At 43.2% G+C, this 19855-nt stretch overlaps 1 protein-coding gene across 2 annotated transcripts in view; it reads right to left on the bottom strand.

Moving 5' to 3' along the window:
* Positions 1–19855, bottom strand: part of LOC149004132 (hyperosmolality-gated Ca2+ permeable channel 1.2-like) — an 82994-nt gene that overhangs the window by 25156 nt on the left and 37983 nt on the right. For both annotated transcript variants that reach the window (XM_089168319.1, XM_089168320.1), the window contains exons 6-8: positions 3727–3846; positions 3528–3608; positions 2304–2647 (exon numbers count right to left, since the gene is read on the bottom strand). In XM_089168319.1, coding sequence (XP_089024445.1) covers positions 2304–2647; positions 3528–3608; positions 3727–3846 — 545 coding nt within the window. The remainder of the gene's footprint in view (positions 1–2303; positions 2648–3527; positions 3609–3726; positions 3847–19855) is intronic.

The raw sequence follows: 19855 nt of genomic DNA, 5'->3' as shown, positions 1-19855 counted from the left end.
CTTATAGATGGCTAGTGAAATCTGTGAAGGTTGCATTCCAACCAAATGTGAGCGATCGTGGCCCCAAAAACCGACTTTGCAATAGCGTTCCAAATGGATGAGCCTTTGAATGTAGATGCAAACCATTGTCACTCTCCATCAAAGGCCTGTGGATGGAGGCACTGAGGTCAAATGGATGCAAGGGCAAGGGACTAGAGGTGGTTGGACAGGGTCCAAGAGAAGTAGTGATTGGGATGTCTTCTAAATCAAGAGGGTAAATAATGTTGGCACGAGGGGCTGGGTTGTGTCAATGGATAAGGAAAGGCTTGGATCGGAAGGCAGTTGGAGAGGGTTCTCCAGCTGGTAAAAGGACTGGTGAGGGATATGGCTTTTCAACCAAAATGGATGGCCCAAGGAGCTGGGGGAGGGGTTGCGGGTAATTGTCAAGCTGAAGCAGCAGAGAAAGCACCAGTAAAGCAGTGGGGAGGGGAGGGGGGAGAGACCAGCTGGTGATAAGCCCCTCATAACGCAGGTGTACAGGTGAAAGAATAAGGGGAAACACACAATATGCTGCTGCTGGGGATCAAAGTGGAGCGAAAACAGATGGCAACCTCTTATTGGACAGCAACCACTACTCTGATTACAGCAGAGGAGCAGAAGGGGCAGAAGAAGATTGGGTAGATGTGTAAGAGTTTGTTAGAATCATTCGGTTATGTAAGGGAGGAGAGGAAGTGTTGAGGAGGGGGAGAAAATACAAGCAAGTGCTTGAGGAAGAGGGAAACCTCTGGGGAATGGCCTAGCCATTGTGCTGTTCCTGTTTATCTGAGTTTTCATTTTGTTTTTCCTAATTTCAGAAGTGTCTATCAATTAGTAAAGTCAGTTTGTATTCATCAGTAATATCCATTCGAGGTTGCTCAATGAAATTTACTGCTACTATAATGCTGTTCTGAGTTCATAGTTTTCAGGTGGTAATTCTTTTATACATGTTATTAGTAAGGGTTAATGGGGATTCCTTGAGGGTTCTATCAGCTGGCATTAGAGACGAAATGAGAAAGAGGAGTGTCTTTTAGAATACCTGAAGAGTAGACACCCCTTGCGCCACATGAATATACAAGATACTTAAAAATTGCCAAGGATTCAGGCAGAAGGAGATATCATTCCCATTGGGGATCTCCAAGAACTTGCCAATAGGGCCAACTTGGTGAAGGCTGAGGAGTTTCCACCAAACCAAGGAAGCGTTGAGGCGGGACATTTAGAGGGGAGAATAGCAGCCAAAAAGAATTAGATTTGAGTAGACGGGAGAATTCCAATTAACCCAGATGGAATTTTGATTGGAGGTGACCTTCTAGATTAGTTTGAGAAGCCCCGCGATATTGTAGTCTCGAATCCGATGGATTCCAAGAACATCTTCTGACTTAGGTCTGCAGATCATTGCTCAACTAGTGGGTGAAGGGACTTGGAAGTCTCCTTGCCTTTCCAAAGGAAGCTATAACAGAGGGCTTCCATGGTCTGGATGGTGGATATCGAGATTGAGATGATTTGATACCACTAGATATAAGAACATTTGAGGACAGAATTTATTAAAACCACTCCACTCAAATAAGAGTGGAGCTTGCCTTTCCAAAGTTGATGTTTTTCCTAATGAGGTCAAGCATGGGTGGGGCAGGTAGGAATGAGGGGGAAACCAAGGTAATTGATTCGAAGAGACCTTACGGAAAGGCCAGACAATTGGAAGAGAGAGCCCGAGATTGCATTAAAGACACCTGTGAGGAAGAGTTTGGATTTCAGGAAAAGCAGGTCCTTTTTCTAGCCATGTTTTGTCTCAAATGCTTGCAAGGACGTGGTCACACAGTGTAGTGTTGTATCTTCTTCTGCTTCTATACCACCTTCCTTGCTAGTGCATTAATTCTGAGAATTTCTCATTCACCCAAAAAAATAATTAAAAAAAAAAATAATAATAATAATAATAAAATAAAATTTGAGAATTTCTCATGCACATTCTTTTTTTCTTTTTCTTTTTGGATGAATACTCATGCAACTTCTTTTTCACCCTTCTTGAAGGTAGGGTAGTTTGAATAGGCATTCATGTTGGACCTGTGAGAAATTGAACTTTTTCTAGCAGCTGTAGCAAATATACTACTACACATTTGCAACAGATACTTGCAACAGAACCTTATGGTACGATCACATGCTATATATACGCTACAAAACTAACATCATTTAATGTTCACAAGTACTTTGAATTTATGAAGCACCGCTTAAGACCATATTTTGCACTGCAAAACCATGCAAATAAATTGAGAAGAAACATAAACAGAACTCACGTCTGTTCAAGTATTGGTGTCAAGAATGGAGCTGCTTTCTCGATTCCATCGATGTTTGCGAGTGACTGAACAAAGGCTATTGGGATCATAAAAAAGAAGGTAAGGAAAAAGAATGCAACAGCAATAATCAGCCTCCTAACTGTGACTGAAACAAACGCGATGGACAAATTGTGCCAGTAAACATCATGGGGTTCTGGAGCCCACTCAGTCAACCATATAGTCGGGTTTCTGGATTGTTGAGTTTGAGCACAGACAGCGGCACCCCAGCGAGATTTGAAAGAAACAAATGCTACAGGCATAATTGACTTTGGATCATTTCTAATCTTTTCTTGCTCAGCCTCTATCTGGATATGGACCAGTGCATCAAAGGGATTAAGATTTGCTTAAATAGCACTTCTTAAATTGCACAAAAATAAAAGCAAATACAGTGCTTAAATGCATCATCCATTTTAAATAAAATTCAATCACTTTGATGGGAGACATACATCTAATACCCAAATGCAATTAAAATTGTGAAAGAGTTAGGCATGCAAGGTTCTTATCCCGATGTCAAAAGGTAATACAGCATGGCAATCTTCATTGGGACATTTCTGCTCCATCTGGAAGACTGGAAAATTTCAGGCTATGATGCAGCAGAAAAAGAAAAAGGAGAAAGATCAAAGTTCTGTGAACCTACATTAAATTTGAAAAGAAACTAGCCTAACCCCCAAGAAACAGTGATCTATGTCACTACCAGAAGAAATTCATGGTAGTACATCAGCCCATTCTCTGCATGTTTTGATAGAATCTGAACTTAAAGAAGCAGAATGGATGGGAGCACAACATGAATAGCTTAATTTGATTGAGAAAAAGTGGCCAGATGTTTTCCATGGCCTGTGTTATCCACGAATAATAGCATGGGCATATGACAAGAAAGTTCAACCTTGAAGTTTCAAAATTGGGGATTTAGTGCTCACAAAGAAAAACAGCAATGAGGATTAAGGATGGGAGTGATATAAAGCCATTTTTATTTTTAGATGTTCCATATCAGCATGGGCAGTGAATCACTGACAAAAACACACAGGTCTGAAGCAGGACAACTAGGTGTCTCACTGTAACAGTCCTGCAAAATCAAGATGGCATCATGGCATAGAATTACAGGTAAGAAAATGGCCTTCAGGTTGATTTCCAAAACGAAAAAAAATACCCGACAAGAACCCAAACATTTTGAGTAGGGGTACTTACATCTTTTGATAGTTGATCAATCTTGGATGTGTAAAAATCAATTGCATCCACTTCTTCTCCCCAAAGACCAAGAAAACCAGTCTATTCAATAAATCAAGATTGAAGTTCATAAATGAAAATGTACAAAGCATGAACGTGAAAAATAGATACATATGACATAACCTTACTAGACATAGTAACTATAAGAATACAACCATACCTTCATGGATGGCTTCTTGGAATTATTTCTGGAATATCTGAGATGATAGTAATCTAACCAGTTCTGCATCTTCTTCCTCTCTTCGACCAATTTGGCAAGTTGGTTTGCGTTATATACAACCTGAATGCATCTCTAGTTGAGAATGAAAGCATAAAATATTCTCTCTTCCCAACAACAATTAGGGCCAAAAAAATCACAGAGCAAATTATCTATATTACAGGAAAGATATTCAGATAGGGAGCCACTTAACATATATTTGCACTTAACACAGGTTTAATGTTAGCATAAATACTTACAAGAAGACAATCCAACCATCTATCTCCTTATCTAAATTGTGAGATATAATGAAACTATTTATGCAACTACAACATACCAATCACTTCAACTTAACAAATTATCTGACTAGACACTTCAAGCATCTATCTCCTTGTTGGAATTTATTAATATGATTAATAAATTAAATGCCCAAGGGCAATATTGGAAACTCACTATTAGGGCGGTTACAAAAAGGGAAAGGAACCACGAGGAGTAAGGGGATCATGAGGATTATCTCGAAACGGGGCCACCCCCTCGAAGAGGCTGGAAATTTTCCTTCCTCGCGACTCATTCCATTAATCCACGGCATTTGGGGGGAACATCCCCCAGGATGGGAATCTCCCCGGTAAAGCTTTGGTGGGGACGAAACGGGAAGACTCGGAATACTTAAAAGGGAAAGCGAATCCAGGTAAGGAATCTCCCGCAATTAAACAATATTGATATATATGGAGTATTACCAACATTGGCAGAGCCATTGGTTCACGGCTGTTCCTCCCCATGATTTAAGTATGGATCCAAGGGAGGATCAAGGGACGAAACCCAGGGAGAATTGATAGGGTTAGGAAACCCATGGTTCGGATCCGAGTGGGAAACCGGAATTTCAATGAAGATGGAAGATAACAGATGATAATTTATGTCAAAATAGTGGATTTTCAGGTGGATGATTTTGGGAAAAACGGTTTACCGGGAAAAAGTAAGAAAAATCCGAAAAACGGAGGCGAGAGCAAACGGAGGGGGGACGGCCACCGCTGGGCAAAAAGGCGATGGAATTGGGCGAGGATGGGGAGATGGATTTTGGATATGGGCAGTTAGAAGTGTTAACACGGACACAATGGCGACAACGGGGGTTGGGCACGAGGACCTAATGGGGCTAGTGGGAGCAATGAGGTAGAAGGGGGAACCACCAAGCTTAACAAGAGATGTTTTATTTAATAAAACTATTTTTTATTTGGGCATCAATCAGTGCGGAAGAAACTAGTGAGAAACAGGGGTGAGAGAATGATGAATGTTTGTTAGCACCTTGGTTAAAGCTTATCCCATAGGGACTAGCAGGGATTTGACGAGTGGTTTAGCAGAATAGTTGAACTCATCCTAGATGAATGTTTGAATAAATGGCTGCACCAAGAGCATGTGAACGCGAAAGGAGATAAACGAAAAGAGGAAGACCGGCACGAAAGGGGGATCTCCAGAAGAACGAACAGCGGAACCGAAACTGACAGCCCCAGAAGAAGGACACGGATGCAGGAACCGAGCTACAAGCTGGAAGAGGAAACGGGAGCAGGATTAGATCCAAGCACACGAGGAAGACGATGCTGGTGAGAAGCAAGACCGCAAAGCTGGGGAGGGGAAGTTCCAGATGGAGGGGGACTTCCACCACAGAGGTTGAGCGAACTCACCTTGACGGTTAAAGATGCGCCGGGTCACACCAGAGGCAGCTTATAACCACAGCTAACAGATAGTGAGTGAGCGCGTGGGGGAAGAGAGAGGAGCAAGTCTCGCATCATCGGTCATGCCTAAGTCTTGGGAGCAAAGAAGATCTTATTGACTCAGTTGATGAGGTCAAGACATTTGATCAAGCTACCAAGCACCTGAGCTAGAGGAGGATGGATGTAGCCGATGTCCCTCACCAAGTAGGCGAAGCAAGCACTAGTAAGGGTGCGGGTTCAAGCGCAGAAGGAGAGAGCCAACCCGGTGATCTAGGCAAAGTAGGAGGGGGAACGAAACAAGAGTGGTTTAGAGACATGGTTTTAGAGTTGTATTTGAAAACAATTCTTTGGTTTTGTATCGGGTGATACGGTTATGGTTATGGTTTTCTTAATAATGGTTTCATTGATTGGATACAATTGATTATTCATTTAATAGTAGTGCTTTTGTTTGCAAAATACGGTATGATTCTAATTTGTGGCATGCTAGACTAGGATATATTGGCTTAGATAGGATGAACAGGTGGCAGAGAAGGTCTCTCGGCCAAGGTTCACTATCCGATTGCCAACGGAGTCAGTCAGCAGGAAAGCAACTGAAAACCATTTAAAAGGCTTGAGAGCCTCTCTTCCTTTAGAACTTATCCATTCGGATGTGTGTGGACCCAGAATGTGCATACTAGAAAAGGACAGGCTTATTTCATCACATTCATAGATGACTATACACGGTATGGTCACATTTATCTAATTTCTTATAAGTCGAAGCTTTGGAATGTTTTAAGAAATTCAGAGCTAGTTGAGAATCGGTTAGATAAAAGATTAAAACTCTTAGAACGGATAGAGGTAGAGAGTATCTCTCCGATATGTTCAAAGGGTTATGTGATGAAAAGGGGATATCAGACAACTAACTATCGGGGACTCCACACAAAAGGGGTCCGAGAGGAGGAATAGAACCGCTAGACAGGTGAGATCCATAATGGGGAGCAAACTACCCACTCTTATTGGGGAGATGCTTTGCGATCGGCCTATATGCTCAACGAGTTCCAACCAAATCGGTTCCTTCACACCATAGAGTGTGGACCGGAAGGAAGCAGATTTGAGTTACTTGTGCGCATGGGGATGTGCAGCATATGTTCACTCTACTCTCACCAATATGGAAAGCGGACCCGAGGAAGAAAGTGTATCTTGTGAGATATTCAACCCTCAAAGGGCCAGCTTCATGGACTAGATGAGAATGAGAGGAGAACGGAACTTGAGTCTAGGGATGCAACATTATGGAGAATGATTTTCCATCTCTTTCAGGAGTTAACAAAGAATCATCGGAATTCTTGAGATACAAGATAGTGGTCTTGTCACCCAGGGATTCAGATTTGGATAATGAACCTGGGGTTCATCCGGAAGATTCTAGTGGGAGTGGGAGGCAGATGTGATAGCTACCTTAGACGGTGAGCGATCGACATGCACTTGCGCCGAGTGGGCGCGGGCTAGTTCCTCGTCCACGTTTCGACATAGAGGATGAAGCCTACATGGTAACTCCCGAAGAGATCGACCGGAGATGACTAGCGATGAGCATGAACCAAAGAGCGTGCGAGGAAGCTCTTCGGGGTCAAGCTCAAATGAATGGTTGAAAGCAATAAAGGAAGAGTTGGAGTCAATGAAAGTTAATCATGTCCGGGACTTGGTTGACTTGCCGCAGCGGAAAGGCAATTGGGAACAAGTGGGTTCTCAAGATTAAAAGAAAGGCGGATGGATCTATTGAGAGATTCAAGGCTCGTTAGTGGCTAAGGGCTACACCCAACGAGAGGGAGTTGATTATGAGGAAACTTTTCCCGTGGTTAGGTTTGCCTCAATTCGCCTCATACTAGCTATTGTTGCTCGGTTGGACTTGGAGCTTTATCGGATGGATGTAAAAACTGCTTTTCTCAATGGAGAACTCGAGAAAGAGATCAATATGGATCAACCTTAAGGCTTTGAAGCAATGGACTTGAGCGCAAAGTGTGCAAGCTAAGAAGTCCATATACGGCTTAAAGCAAGCATCTAGACAGTGGAATGTGCGCTTCCACCAAGCTATGATGGAAAATGGTTTTTCCATGCTTGAGGAAGACCACCGTGTTTACACCAAGAGATCGATAATAATTATGTCATTCGACAACGTACGTAGATGACATACTTATGGCTAGCAATAAGAGGAGCTATGGAAACCATTAAGAAATGGTTGTCCTCCGTATTTGATATGAAGGACAGGGTGAAGCAAGCTATGTGCTTGGTGTCAAGATTGTCGAAATAGGCAAAAGAGATTCCTGGGTTTATCTCAAGAGACCTATATTGACAATGTCTTGACGAGATACCAGATGCACAACCGCAAACCAATTGATACTCAGTGGAGAAGGGTTTGCATTTGAGCCTCGACATGGGTCCTAAGACTCGAGAGGAGAAAACCAAGATGAAAGAGTTCCATATTCCGGTGCGGTGGGTAGCCTTATGTACGCTATGATGTGTACTAGGCCGGATATTTGTTATGCAGTGGGTTTGGTTAGTCGGACCAATCAAACCCAAGCATGAAGCACCGGAAAGCGATCAAGAGGATATTGAGATATCTCGGAGGAACGGGTAACTACATGGTGTGTTACCAAGGATTGGATTTGCGCTTAGTTGGCTATAGTGATGCCGACGGGTGGAGACATCGATGAGCGCAAATCAACCTCCGGATATGCTTTCTTGCTGAATGGCGGGGCCAGTTCGTGGTGTAGCAAGAAGCGAGGCTTGTATATCCCTCGACCATGGAAGGCAGTATGTGGCATGCTCGCGCGGTTCAAGAGGCTGTTTGGTTGAGGAGATTCCTTCGACATACTGGGATTGTGATGACATCCAAAGAGGCTGCCCTTGTCTACCGTGATAGTACGGCGCTCTTAGCTATGTCAAGGACCCCAAGTATATGGGAAGACCAAACATATACAGTTGAGATATCACTTTGTTAGAGACATTACATCAGGAAGAAAGTTGTACTTAAGCACATATCTACTAGTCGGATGGTAGCGACCCTCTTACCAAACCTATAGCCAAGGATGATCTCATGAAAACCTGGGCTAGCGTAGATTGTGACTTAATTTTGTACGAAGACCATAATGAGTAATAGAGTCATTCAGAATCTATCACACGTGTGATTGTGTTCTCCAGCATAAAACAAGATATGTCAACGGCAAGAGAATGGCCACTCACACGAGCATCGCCTCGGCCCTGGCGACGAGAGATGAGACGGATTGTGAATGACTTTGTGTAGGTCAATCATAATCAGATGTCGCCTGATTTGGAATCAAGATGAGTTTCTCATTGTGAAGAGAACGACATGAATGTTCCCACTATTCATGTGCCATAAGAGCAGTGCGACACAGTGGCACTAGGGTGGCGACAATAAAGAAACTCGGGTTAGGCGCAAGAGGTTGCGACTAGACTAAGACGTATGGTGTCGAGATGAACATACGTTCTAGTATATAGAATGCTCCACCATAGCACATATACATACTACGTGTGCTAGCGATCAGGAAATAAGAGGATGGATCCTGCCCTCTCATGTGTGAGTCCGACCATGGTCCAAGTGTTCTTAGTGACTTTCGACGACATCATGAAACGAAGGGGATGTGGCACGGGTGTTACCTATGGTCACGATAGATGACCAAAGGGGCACACCGGGAAAGGAGTCAATCCTAAGTGTAGTGATGGTCAGAGCGAAAGGAAAGGTTGATCAAGCACCTAAAAATTGTTTGTGGCGCCAAGAGTGTTACAGAGTGAACATAAGGACAAGAAGGTGACTCTCGGAGGGATCGAGATACCTTTAGTCGCTAAGTTTGAATAAACCTAGGACAACGTGTTATACTAATGCATTGAGCATGAGTGAGTGCCACGGGCCCGGAGGGTCCTAGGGGGGCACGCGGCGGGATATCACGGTCGCACAACCCATGCCGGATGAGTGGAATAGTGACGGGACAGGTGGCATGATCGGGATACATAGAAGAGATCAATATATATGAATCGGGATATACAGTGTGCACACAAGAGGCAGACCACGGGAACAACGGAGAGATGAATAGTAATCAGGATAACAGTGTGTCCGGGACACAAGAGGCCAGACGGGAACAACGAAGATGAAGTGATATCGGGATATACAAGGGCAGGACACATGAAAGAAACACGCCAGTGGAGCGGGAAATTAATATGATTAATAAATAAATCCCAAAGGGCAATATTAAACCACAAGGCGGACAAAATAGGGTAAAGTAACCACCAAGGAGAAGGGGACAGAGAGATACCCAAAACGGGCCCATCTCCCCAACGCAGGCAAATTCATCCGCGAATCCATAACCACGGCATGGGTGTGGATATCATCCCCCAGGATGGGATCTCCCCGGTAAGCTTGGTGGTGGACGACGGTTTAGACTTTAATACTTAAAGGAAGCAATCGTAGATCTTTCCCGTCAATTAAACAATATTGATATATATGGAGTATTACCAACATTCCTTATATTTTTTTTTGGATGAATAAACAATTATATTAAAAATGACAAAACAAGAAAACAAGGTCTTTAAGAGGAAGACCAAAAAGAAGAGCTAAGACCCCAGGAGACAACAATGAATCTATTCCTTGGGGTATCCTCAACGGGGGGGTGGGGGGAGAGCTATCTATCTCCTTATATTGATAATGATTAATGAGACTGGATCTTACACTAAGTAAGTATGGTTACATGTATTGTATCAAAGAAGTGACTTCAAGAGACATATTGTATCCTAGGAACACAAGATGGACAAAAGGTATGCATGGATATTATTATTCTGCAATATGCAAATATATATTATCTTGATGCATTGGTTTGAGTTGTTTTTACCTAACCTACTGACATGTAACAAAAGAAAGAAAAAAGCATGAAAAGAAGAGAGATCTTCCAATTTATCATGTTTCCCCTGAGTCTGTTTTGATAAATAATTTGAGCACTGTAAATCCCCAAAACTTGTTGGAATGATGAAGATTGGGTCTTTCATGGTATATAATTTCCTCCAACTCGTAATGAAGAGAAAAAGAAGAAAAAAAGTTTCCAAGTCCTTCAATTGCTCTTGTTTTTGTAATCACCTTGATTTTTGTTTTGCAGGTTTAAAGAAAGTGCATCAAGTGTTACCTCTATCAGATCATATGGATGTTGTATCAACCAGAATTCATTGGTACAGAACAATTTTTTTGGATGGATAAATAAATTCAATACCAAAGGAGAGAAAAGTTGGGGGCGGGGGGTGGAGGGAAGAAAACAAAGACTAAAGCCCAGCCAAAAGCATAGGAAAACAAAGGCTCAGCAAACAACACCTAGCTTTCAGCAAACTAGAAGGGTGAACAGTAATAGAAAAGGAGACTGCAGAAACACTAGGCTAAATGTCAAGAAACCAAGGCTAATAGGCCAACTTTTCCGGAGCCAAACCTAGTTTTTCTCTCTATTCTTTTTCTTCTTCTTTCTAGGTGACTTCGAATTAATAATGAATTGGCCATAAACTTGGTAACACCCTTCATTAATACTGTTGCTTCTCCTGCAACCATCACTATCTGAGGCATACGCAAGGCTCGAAGTTTAAGTCTCAAGAACATTGATAGGCCCCTCATATCTCGTGTTTATCTCGTAAGCACAAGAAGAAAGTTGGATTTGGCGAACAGCAACTAGGGAAGGCAATCAGATATGGTCCTGAGAAGGAAGTTGCTGAATAGAGAAAGCAATCAGATCTGGTCCTGAAAAAGAGGTTGCTGAACAGAGAATGATTTGCAGAATATTTACTACTGATAAGAGGGATTTGAGGACAGGCAGAATATTGTGAATGATTTGCAAAATATTTACTACTGAATAAGAGAGATTTGGGGACAGGCAAAATATTGCAGAATATTTACTATAGAATGAGAGAGATTTGGGGAGATTAGGGTTGATTAGGGGTTATAAATAGGGATAAGATGTGAGTAGTAGTTAGGGATTATTTATGTGAGTATTTGGGCAACCGTAGGCTGAGGGGCAGCAATGTGCTGTGGGGGTGACTGGCACTATTATAACCAATTTATCATTGTTCATCATTATTCTATCAATTAAATAATATCAGTTTTGCATTCGATTCTTGAGTTCTTATCAAACACCCTCAACGATACCCTTATCACACAACGAAGAGAGGTTTTGTTACTATATATAGGCTGGCCACAATTGGAGGAAATAGGGGAGCAAGTGACGAAGAAGGGGCCAGCCAAGCACTTGAGGAAATTGGAGATCCCCAAATTGGGAGAAATTGTCAACATGGTTGGCGAAGAGGAAGTGGCGATTAGCGGGGAATGAGGAGAGGGAGGATAGGGGAGGGTTTGGGGTAGGGTGAGCCTGGTTAGAGAAGGTGGGTTGGGTTTGGTAAGGGGCCGGATAAGAGAAAAGGAGCAGGGATTTCCTAGAGTAGACTAGGATGTGATTGTTAATAGTAGGGAGGAGGTAGGGGGATGGGGGCCAAGGGGGAGAGGAGTGACAATGGTGAGAAAGAAGAGGGGTGGGGGAAGATGTAGTGGGGAGGAGAGGGGAGGGGGAGGGGGAGGGGCGAATTCGGATGGGGGGAGGGTTTAGTCATGGTATTAGGGGAAGGGTGGTGGGCTATGGGGGAAGGGGGGGGGGAAGGGAATAGGAGAGGAGGGTGGTTAGTCTGGGATGATGGAGTTTGGGTAAGGAGAAGGAGGGGGAGCTAGGGAAATAAAGGGGCTGGGGGTTAAAGGATTGGGTTGGGCTGGGTTTGGGTCTAGGGAGGGAATTGCAAGTGGTGGGAGAAGGAGAGGGGGTGAGAATGGGCTAGGATGGAGAATCAGGCCCGGTAGGGGATGGGTATAGATAGGCAAGAGGATGGGTTGGGCCAGCTGGCCAAAAGTGGGTAAAGGTGTTAGAGGATTAGGATGGGTAATGGGTTTAGAATGATTGTCGATTGTGGGTTAGGCTAGGGCTGAGGCTTGGGGAGGAGTTAGAAGAAGAGAGAGGGTTTAGGTGGGCTAATGAGAGGGTCCACCAGAAAGGTTTGGGTTTTTTTTTTTTTTTTTTTTTTTTTGGGGGGGGGGGGGGAGTCACTTGGCAAGGGAAGAGGGGTAAGGGTTAGAAATGGGGGAAGGTGATACAGGGAGATGGTTTGCAGGAATAGATTGGAAGTGAGAGGATTGTCAAAGCTGTGGCAGAGATCTTCAAGGATCTCTGTCAGTGGCCTTTGGAGAAAATAAGAGGGTTTGTCAGGTGGCAAAGATGGATGAAGCAGGGTCGTCTTTTGGCAGCTCTTATGTCATCATCAATGGGAGGAGTCAAGAGATCTTCATCATCAAAGGGATATCAACTGTGGTGGACAGGGTGTTGACATCATTAGCTTTTGAGGGGGCATGACCTAAAGGGTTTTCAGAGAGTTTAGTAGCAGCAATTTGTTCAAGTGAAGAAGGGGTTCCCAGCAGTAGGAACCAGAGTCAATAGAGTGTTGTAGGTTGCAATAGAGTAACCATTATGCCATTGGGAGTCGATTGTATCCACAGGGCTGGCAGGCAGGGCATTGTAAGTAGTAGCAATGGTGTCAGCACTATTGTAATAGGCAATAGTGGTGGGAAAGCTACATTCAAGAGGAGGGTTGTTTGCGGCTTTTACTATCTCTTTTGGTAGTCAATGGTGATACTAGCTGATAAGGAAAGAATAAATAAACTTAAACCAGTCCGGTTTGAGCCCAATCCGACCAGCTCGGAATCAAACCAGTTCGGTTTGAGCCTAGTCCGACCAGATCGGATCATGTTAAACCGACCAGGTCAAGGTCGGTCGAATAAGTACAAAAGCTGAATAACAAGGTAAATCTGAATAAAATTCTAGCCAAAGAAGCAGTATTCAGTTACGACTCAACTACTCATGTTTGAGTAGGACTCAATGACTAAGAGTCGGATCACAACCTAAATAAGGTTTGAGTCTCACTCAAACTCATGCATAGAAAATCTATAAAAAGGTAAGGGAGCACAAGAGAAAGGTACGCTGAATAGAATTATCACTATTCGTATTATTATTGTTCATTACTTTCTTGCCTTCCTTAGTCGGATTTCTAACTAGATCGTCGGAGGTGAAAACTCGACCTCCACAGTCGAGCTCATCTTTGCAGGTTCAACCGGCTGAAGGGACGAACAGGATTGTGCAGCAACAATTGGCGCCGTCTGTGGGAACTCCGATCAAAAAGCTATTATGAAGACGAGATCGGGTTTGGTAATCGAAGAAGTGTCTGGCGGAGAAAAGGAGGTCGACCAGGGCGGAATGGAAAAAATTCCCGAACTCCATACTCAGCAAGATTCTCCAATTCTTCCAGACACTCAAGCAAATCAATACGCGACAACGCATCAAATTGTCGAAGTTCAAAAGGAACAATTTGAGATGAGAAAAGCAATCTCATCCTTAGGCGAGTTGATCAGGATGGCCATGCAACACGTAATTGCTCCCGAAAGCAGATTCTCAGAAAAAACAAAAAAGTCTCGAGGGGAGCAGGCGTGACCGACCACCTGTGATTGACCAGATACCTCAACAATCTCAAAAAGAGCTGGCAAAATCTCGAACCTCGAAAGAAGTTATTCCAGAAAAGAATCCTCCAGTCGACGACGACGGAGATCGAGGAAGCAGCACAGATCCAGCAAAAGCCTCAAAGGACAAAAAGAATCATAATGGTTCAAAGAAGCGGGATGACGAGATGAATAAGCGCATCACCGACCTTGACGAAACAGTCAAAAAAGCGCTAAAGCTTGGAAAAGAAGAGCTATACGCCGTCTTAAAGGAGGATCCTTTCATCAAAAGCGTCTCGGAAGCAGAGATGCCAATAGGTTTCAAATGTCCGACCTTCAAGGCGTACGACGGATCGAAGTGTCCTAAGCATCATATCACCCATTATAAGTCTGTCATGTCTACTTCTAGACACAATGAAGCAACTATGTGCTGCAGTTTCCCAGCATCATTGACTGGAGCTGCATTAGATTGGTACCAAGCTCTGCCTCGTGGCACAATAAAAAGTTTCGAACATCTAGGTCGGACTTTCTTATTGCGTTTCCAAAGCGGAGTAGAAACCAAAAAGAGAGAAGAAACCTTGTTCGCTGTAAAACAAGGGCGAACGGAGTCCATTAGAGATTTCCTTGCAGAGATTCAATAAACTGACCATGCAGATTGAAAATCTGGATGAAAAGATAGCCTTCCACGCCTTGTACCAAGGACTCAACCATGAAGGCCTTCTTGAGAGACTTTTGAATGACATGCCTGAAACGTATGACGATCTCCGTGAACGATGCCACAAGCAAGCGGAGATATTAGAAACAATTGAATCTCGAAAGAAGGAGCATCCAACCATGGAGGCAAGAACATACAAAGAAAAATACCAACCCGTCAGAAGATCGACCATAGACCCGACCAGGGATGGTCGACCTGAACAGGAAAGGTTACCGACCATGAGGAGATCGGAAATCCTGATGCAGATTAAAGATCGAGGAATTCTCCAGCAGAAAAGCTACATTCTCGTCCTGGAAATCGGGACAAAAGCAAATATTGCGACTTCCACAAAGATCACGGACATTGGACAAATGACTGTCGACAACTAAAAGAGGAAATTGATAGAATCATCGATCAAGGGCGGCTTACGAAATACCTCCAACCTACCCAGCCTAATCAAAAGCAAATAGAAGGGGGTAGGAAGAGGCATAGATATCCAAGCAGAGAAGGATGCCAAAACAAGTCCCGACCACGGGAAGGAGGAGACAATAAAAAACGACCACCAATATTTACCGTTTTCGGTGGCCCAACTGAGGAGTCAAGTAGACAAGCCAAAAGAAAAGCACGATATGTGGGGAATGCCGAGCTTGAGAAACCAGATGAGAAGATCACTTCAGAACATATCACCTTCTCATCCAAAGATAAACAGGGGGTAAACACTCCCCACGACGATGTCCTTGTCATCAAAGTCACTCTGGCCGGAACAGAGGTCCATAGAGTCCTAGTAGATACAGGGTCATCAGCAGATATCTTGTCATTGGAAGCTTTCCATAAATTATAGCTAGACGAGAAAATGCTGATCCCCTGTGGGACGCACTTATATGATTTTACAGGAACCTCAACCCGAGCAGAGGGCACCATCAAATTAGATCTTCGTATCGGCGAACACCCCAGAGACAGGGTCATCCAAACAAATTTTATGGTCGTCCGAGATTTGTCAGCTTATAATATGATCTTAGGACGACCAACCCTTTGTACCCTGGAGGCGGTAGTATCATCCTTACACATGAAGATGAAATTCCCAACAAAAAAGGGAATAGGAGAATGTTCCGCCGACCAAAAAGGAAGCAGGGAGAGCTACGCCAATTACATGAGAAAGCTAGTAAAAACAAGCTCTACCATGGCGGTCGAAGTCAAAGATGATCGTGATGAAGAAAACATGCAAAGAGCCGAACCAGTAGAAAAATTGGAAAAGATTATGCTGAATTAAAGGGAAGATCAGGGAACTATGATCGGAGCAGAACAAGAAGAAGAGTTCAAAAATAGTCTAACCATCTTTCTACAGAAAAATACTGACGTCTTTGCATGGTCGGCCGAAGACATGCTCGGAATAGACAGAAAAGTAGTCGAGCACAGGTTAAATATTGACCCTCAGGCAATTCCAGTAATACAAAAATAGAAGAAAATTTTCTTTGGAAAAGCATAAGGCCATCCGAACAAAGGCTCAGAAGCTGAAGCAGTCCGGATTCATTAAACCCATCGACCACCCAACTTGGTGGGCCAATGTGGTAATAGTAAAGAAGGCAACCGGAAAATGGAGAATGTGCACAGATTATACCAACCTCAACAAAGCCTGTCCAAAGGATTGTTATCCTCTACCAAGGATAGACCTGCTCATCGATGCAACAGCCGGGCACGAGATGCTTAGTTTCATGGATGCCTATTTAGGATACAACCAAATCTTGATGAACCCAGACGACCAGAAACACACAGCATTCATGACAGACAGGGATAGTTACTATTACAAAGTAATGCCCTTTGGTCTAAAAAATGTTGGGGCAACCTACCAGCGAGTGGTCAACAAAATTATCGAGCAGCAGATAGGCAGGAATATGGAGGTATACGTTGATGACATGCGGATAAAGAGCACATCTTAATCCAACCATCTAAAGGACCTAGCAGAAGTCTTTGAGGTACTCCGAGTGTACAAAATGAAGCTCAACCCAGAGAAATGCGCTTTTGGAGTATCTTCAGGAAAATTTTTGGGGTTCATGGTATCCCAAAGAGGAATAGAGGCTAATCCTGAGAAGATAAAAGCCATACAAGAGATGAAACCACCAAAAAGCATCAAGGAAATACAAAGTCTCACTGGTCGGGTAGCAGCCTTAAACAGGTTCATAGCCCGGTCAGGAGAGAGATGTTCACCCTTCTTTCAAGCCTTAAAAAATATTTCCAAAAAGGGAGTACCAGAATGGAGCGAGGAGTGTCAACAAGCTTTCGAACATTTGAAAGAAAAGCTAACTTCTCCACCCCTGCTCGTATGACCGACCACAGGAAAGGAACTGATCGTATACTTGGCAACTTCGCCCCTGGCTGTTAGTGCAGTACTAGTGCAAGATGAAGGAAAACAGCAAAACCCCGTTTACTATGTGAGCCATGTGCTCCTTGATGTTGAAACAAGATATCCAGAAGTGGACAAGCAGGCTTTGGCCCTGGTCATAGCAGCCAAAAAACTGAGACCATATTTTCAGTCACATCCTATTGAAGTATTAACAAATTTTCCCTTGAAGAAAATACTGCACCGACCAGACCTGGCCGGAAGACTGGTATCATGGGCCGTTGAGCTAAGCGAGCATCAGATAGAGTTCCGACCAAGACCAGCTATTAAAGCACAGGTCCTAGCTGATTTCATCCTTGAATCTTCTGAACCAAAGCATGAGCAAGAAGAAGAGGCCACTTCTCAAAGCATCAAAAGATGGATACTTTCATTGGATGGTTCTAGCAACGCACAGGAGAGTGGAGCGGGATTGCTCTTAGTAAGTCCAGGAGGATTCCAAATACGGTATGCACTACTCTTCCAATTCAAGGCCTCAAACAATGAAGCAGAATATGAAGCATTAATAGCAGGTCTTCGTATAGCAAAAGCCCTTGATATTCAAAACATCGAAGTTAGAAGCGACTCACAATTAATTGTGAATCAAGTAAACGGGCTATATGAAGCAAAAGAAAAGAGGATGACTAAATATCTGACCATGGTCAACCAATACAGACAATTCTTCAAAAACATCCAAATCCAACAAGTCCCTAGAGCAGAAAATGAGCAGGCAGATGCCCTATCTAGGTTGGCTACGGATGAGATGGAAGAAGATCCGGTCGTATATATGGAAGAGCTACAGTTTCCAAGTATCAGTCTGACCGACCAAATGCACATACAGACCGAGCACGGTTGGATGACTCCAATAATCAATTACCTGGAAAATGATTTATTACCAGAAGATCCAAAAGAAGCTAGAACTGTAAAGCAAAGAGCAATCAGATACACCGTCAGGAATGACAAGTTATACAAAAAGTCTCTAACCCGACCATTGTTACGATGCGTAGGGGCTCCAGAGGCAGCTGTCATCCTAAAAGAAATTCATGAAGGAAACTGTGGAGGTCATATAGGAGCTAGAGCCTTAGCAGACAAGGTAATAAGGCAAGGATACTATTGGCCCACGCTACAAGAAGATTCAAAAGCTCACGTCCGTAAATGTGACAAATGCCAGACGCACGCCAACATACCTCATGCTCCCGCAATGCCTCTACCCTCTCTTAAATTCCCTTCGCTAGATGGGGGATAGACTTGGTAAGAAAACTACCAAAAGCCACGGGAGCCAGAGAATACTTAGTGGTGGTAATCGATTACTTTACTAAATGGGTGGAGGCTGAAGCACTGGCATCCATTAATACCGACCAGATGAAAAAATTTGTCACACATAACATCATGTATCGGTATGGTATCCCAAAAATCATTGTCACCGACCACGGTAAACAGTTCGAAAATGCTGAATTCGAACGATTCTCTGTAAAGAGCAAGGCATAGAACATCGTTGGTCCTCTGTAGCATATCCACAAAGTAATGGTCAAGTAGAAGTTACTAATAGATCAATGCTTGAAGGATTGAAGAAAAGATTGGACCAGTCTAAAGGCAGATGGGTAGAAGAGTTACCTAAAGTACTCTGGTCTTACCGAACTACTGCCAGAACGACCATCGGCGAATCTCCATTCCGACTAGCTTATGGAGTCGAAGCTCGGATTCCCGTAGAGGTTAAGATTGAATCTATAAGAGAAGAATTCAATGAAGAAGCAAACATCGAAGGAATGAGAGCAAACATAGACTTCATCGAAGAAGTCCGAGATAAAGCACAATATCGCCTGGAAGAATACCATAGACGCATTGCAACACACTACAATGCCAGGGTCAAACTACGACAATATCTCCCGGGAGATCTAGTCCTGCGCAAATCATCTGCTTCAGATCCTACAAATCAAGGAAAGTTGGCTCCAAACTGGGAAGGACCGTACATTGTAGTGCAACAAGTTGCCCCAGGAGCATATAAGCTGCGAGATCCAAAGACAGGGCAACTAATACCCCGGACTTGGAATTCGAACAACTTGAGAAATACTATTAATAGTATAAAATCCTTAACAAATTTTGGAATTTTTTCAGTTTTCGTCTTTAAATTGTTTAGATACACACAATAGTTTGTGATTCAGACAGTATGATTTTTATTTTTCCTCCACTGAATAAAGTTTTTGAAGTTTCTACATATCATCACAGCTCAAGCTAGAATACTTAACTAAGATGATCGCGGGAGTACGGACAAAAGCTAAAATTCATAAACCGACCTACTAAGGTCGGGAAGAAAAGCCCTAAGTCACTTAGGCACAAAAAAGCCCTAAGCAACTTAGGCACAAAAAGCCCTAAGTCATTTAGGCACAAAAAAGCCCTAAGTCATTTAGGCACAAAAAAGCCCAAAAGCCCTAAGTCACTTAGGCACAAAAAAGCCCTAAGCAACTTAGGCACAAAAAGACCTAAGTCACTTAGGCAACCGACCTACTAAGGTCGGGAAGAAAAGCCCTAAGTCACTTAGGCACAAAAAGCCCTAAGCAACTTAGGCACAAAAAGACCTAAGTAACTTAGGCCACCGACCTTCTAAGGTCGGGAAGGAGAGCCCTAAGATTACAAAAAGGCAAAAGCAGTGATCAAACTGAGAAATTTTAAATAAACTGTTTCATTCCGAACAGACAGAGATTACAAATTTTGTTGAAAGACAGAAAAATAAAGTAAAGGCCAAAAAGGCCATACATACAAAAAAGACATTAAGA

Source organism: Hakea prostrata, chromosome 9 (genome assembly GCF_041222555.1).
Source record: "Hakea prostrata isolate BN-2017 chromosome 9, UWA_Hpros_2, whole genome shotgun sequence".
Taxonomy (NCBI): domain Eukaryota; kingdom Viridiplantae; phylum Streptophyta; class Magnoliopsida; order Proteales; family Proteaceae; genus Hakea; species Hakea prostrata.
The sequence above is the reverse complement of the archived record's forward strand: the minus strand, read 5'-3'. Positions and strand labels throughout refer to the sequence as shown.